At 38.6% G+C, this 3,879-nt stretch overlaps 2 protein-coding genes across 3 annotated transcripts in view; both read left to right on the forward strand.

Annotated features, from left to right (window-relative positions):
• LOC107096160 (fatty acid desaturase 2-like) overlaps nt 1–3,879 on the forward strand; it is a 31,212-nt gene that overhangs the window by 18,240 nt on the left and 9,093 nt on the right. The gene's annotated exons all lie outside the window — the stretch shown is intronic.
• The window catches only part of LOC107096161 (fatty acid desaturase 2-like), a 5,701-nt gene continuing 2,746 nt past the window's right edge, over nt 925–3,879 (forward strand). Inside the window, exons 1-3 of one of the 2 annotated variants that reach the window (XM_015392689.1) lie at nt 925–1,047; nt 1,241–1,526; nt 3,057–3,167. In XM_015392689.1, coding sequence (XP_015248175.1) covers nt 1,317–1,526; nt 3,057–3,167 — 321 coding nt within the window. In that variant the 5' untranslated portion in view covers nt 925–1,047; nt 1,241–1,316. Of the gene's footprint in view, nt 1,048–1,097; nt 1,527–3,056; nt 3,168–3,879 lie in introns of those variants that run through there. The other variant, XM_015392688.1, reaches the window with a different exon arrangement.

Genomic DNA, 3,879 nt, shown 5'->3' on the forward strand with positions numbered 1-3,879 from the left:
CATGCTGTGGCCAAGCTTTATTTCAGGGAGATGGAGAGCTAGTCAGACCTGGAGGTTTTTTATGGTAATAGTTTAATGACTTTAATATTCTTTATTTGCAAAACTGAGAAGGGCACGCCTGCAAAAAAAAAAAAAAAAAGATCTGGAGCATAAAAGGTTTAAAAGTTTGAATATGAGGAAGAAATTCCAGTCTGACCTGCTGGAAAAAACAGAAGAGGCTCTTAAGGACTTAATGTTAAAGTTTTAAAGCTGTAAACACATTTAGATTTTGTAAAAAAGTAATTTAAACCTGAGTGATTTTAACACATCAATAGTTTAAAAAGATTTTATGTTTACCATCTGCTTCAAAAAGGCAGAAATATCACAGGTGGAACAGAGGAACTTCTGTAGCACCAGGATTATTGTATTTATCTTAACAGGGGGGGGGCTGGTGCTAAGAGACGGGGGGACTTGTAATGCACATTGTGTAACCTGTTGTGTAAGAAATGTGCTGCAGTCTGTGGGAAGCTAGCCCCCCCCCAGCATTGATCGCTCCTTCTTAGTTTTATTAAACATCAGCCTATCATTATTATTTTATTGTAATCTGTGCACAGCTTTAGTTACTTCCTTTATAATTCTGTTTGCTTCATTGTAATCTGATTACATCATAAATAAGGCAGAAGAAGCTGCTGATTCACACATTACTGGAATGACCTACAATAACCTTTGACCTATTTAGATTCCCTGCATTAAACCAGCAGCACTTCCAGCCTCTGATTGTTTCTGCTCCTTAATATTCCCATAGGCTCAGCTGCAGCATCTCTGCCCCATGGTGCACAGGCAGCCAGGGCTGCTCTGCTCCCATTGGTCAGGAGGCCTCGAAAGATCCGCTCGAAGTTCATTAGGCAAGAAGAGCGTTGGAGGGGGGTGAGAGGGGAGCGGGGACTGGCAGCTTGTTAGGCTTTTATCAACGCCTTCATGCTTTTATAAGGCAGCTGGACAGATCCGGAGGGGAAGGCTCTGCTGATGTGACAGAAGGTGGAGAAGAGCCGTTAGGATCTGGATGCTGTAAGTTATATTTGTTTATAATTCACCGTTTTCTGGGAAACAGACATGATCAGCTGGTGATTCAGGTCTGAGCTGCAGCAGAACAATGCAATGATCACTTCTCCACAGCATATGCTGAAATAATCAACTAATAGATATGAAAGGACCAATGCCTGACTGGTTTATGTGTTTCTAAATGTTGATGTGAGGACAGACTGGTCCTCTGAACAGGTGAATCCAGGCAGACTGGTCCTCTGAACAGGTGAATCCAGGCAGCAGCAGCAGGGAGGATGGGAGGAGGAGGACAGCAGACTGAGCCTGCAGAGCCAGGCAGCGGGAAGGCTGCAGGTGTTTACACCTGGGAGGAGGTGCAGAAGCACCGCAGCAGGAACGACCAGTGGCTGGTGGTTAACAGGAAGGTTTATAACATCAGCCAGTGGGCCAGAAGGCATCCAGGAGGCTCTCGGGTCATCGGCCACTATGCAGGAGAGGATGCTACGGTAAATACCCTCACTGCAGCACTGCTTGTGTTTAAAATCAGCTGCAGATGCATCATTTCACACAATCTGTTCTCCTTCCTGCATTCTACTGGAGGACACATTATGGGATCTATAACTATAGATGTGTTATCCAACTGATATCTGGAATCTATATGTTTTCATTATTCTGTTAGTAAAAGACTCTGAGGCATGAAGACTTTTTGATTTGATGCATTTTTGAAATTTCCACACCAACCTTTTATCATCGTCACGCATTTTTTCTTCTGAATCACTTTAAAAACTGAAGAGGGAAAATATTAAAACACAGAATCAACCTTTGCTTTGGTCATTTTTACTGCATATTTACCTTTCAGCTCTGCTAATGGTATTTCTGGCATTTTGTTGAGTATCTATAAAAAGTCCATCATAAAAATGTAATGTTCACAGTAATAAAGCTTGAATGATTCTTTTTATTTAATTAGGGAGATATTTGTTAATCTTTGAGATTGCTGAATGAAGCTGTGACCTTTGAACAGATTCACTACGTGTAACTGAGCATGATCTGTGATAAACACATTACTTAATGCTTCTAAATGCACGTATCTATGTTGCCGTATGTCATCTTGACTTGTTTGAGTGTTTTAATTTGTTCATGTCTACGACGTTAGATTAAATTATACAAATAGAATTACTATTTATTCTTAGTAAAATTCTTATTTGACATGGAAAAAGTGGATTTTTCAGCAGGCGGATTATTAATGACCTTGTTTTATGTTGGGTTGATACTGGATGTATCTGACTGAGGAAATCTGCATTTTATCAACTTCATCTGATTTAATTATTTCTTTAACTTCATTACTAGCAATGAATTTAAAAAAGTTCTTCTTTTTAAGTAATGATTTATGGTACAATTTTGCAATGTTCCTTTATTTTAGTATCTTATTTTACTTTTCTTTAATGCCAGTTAAAGTGTTTTAGTCCTTGGAAATGAGAGATGGGAATTATTAAAAGTTATTTTAATAATAGCCATTTTATTTGGCTTTTATTCCATTTTTTTTTTACCTTAGCTGCCTTTTTACGACTTACTGTGAAGGACAGAAAGACGCACCGAATGTTTGCATAAACCTTTACTGGAAGAGAAAGCTGTTTTCAAATCTAAAAAGAAAAAGTTATTTCTTTTACTTTAAATAAATGGAGACAAAGCTGGTTTTAGAAATTCCTGATTTGTTAGTCAGGAGGCAACAATAACTTTATTTTTTCTTCTCCCCTCTGATCCGTTGTTTTGTATAAAGGTTGTTTTTCTTCATCTTTCAGTTTAAGATGATTTTTCTGCAGAAAGAAAGGAATAAAATTTAAAGTCTATTTAAACGTGTTTGCTGGTAGATCTGCAGATTCTCTCAGCAAAGCTTTGATTTCCATAAAGTTGCAGCACGTGGCTCCCAGACCTCAGCCTACCTCAGGGATTGCTGCCTTCATCTTTTAAACAGCTTTCCTCTCTGCTGAAGAGCTTTTCATTTTTAAATCTACATTTTTTTCATTTTTGTTTTACAGGAAGTTTTTGCGGCTTTTCATCCGGATCAAAAGTTTGTGCAGAAGTTTCTGAAGCCTTTGCTGATTGGAGAGTTGGTGGCGACGGAGCCAGACCAGGATGGGAACAAAAATGTATGACCTCATTTCCAACTTCCTCACAATCCTTTAAGCATCACTGCTGGTTTATTTTCACTCCTAATTTTCCTTTGATACTTTTGCATCGCATGATGAGATTTTTAATAAAATCCACTGGATTCGTATCTTTAACTTACGTCTTGCTGTTGCATCATTCTGAACCAGATGCCATGATTATCTGCTTTTCCAGAGACAGAAAGTTTCCATGCATCACGTGTTTAATAAATCTTTGCAGCTTCTGTTCTTGAATTGAATCCAACCACCAGGAGTCCGTCGAACACATGATGGCTCTTAAGAGCAGGAGTCAGAAACCTTCATGCATCTGTTTCGCTTAGCTCCATAACGTTAAAGATTGCATCATTTCTATGATAAAAAAAACAACGTTGTTTTAAGGACCCAAATTAGTGATAGGTCCATTAACACTGATGCGTGGGTGCGTGGAGCCCATAGAAACAAACACTGTAACAGGATCATTTCCAGGAAGTCATGTGACCGATCCAGGAGCTGATTCTAACTCACTGACTCACTAAACTGGGTTTAAAACGTTTCTATCAACATGATGCATCTGCTGGAAAAATGTCCAATTTTTTGTGGTTTATCATTAAAATGATCCAGAATTTTGGAGCCTAGAAGGAATAGGATCCCTTCAGCTGTTCCATTTTCATCTTAGTTTTCTCATTGTTTTATCCATTTCCTCTCAACTTATCTG

The sequence above is a fragment of the Cyprinodon variegatus genome, unplaced genomic scaffold, assembly GCF_000732505.1.
Source record: "Cyprinodon variegatus isolate N-32 unplaced genomic scaffold, C_variegatus-1.0 Scaffold602, whole genome shotgun sequence".
Lineage (NCBI taxonomy): Eukaryota > Metazoa > Chordata > Actinopteri > Cyprinodontiformes > Cyprinodontidae > Cyprinodon > Cyprinodon variegatus.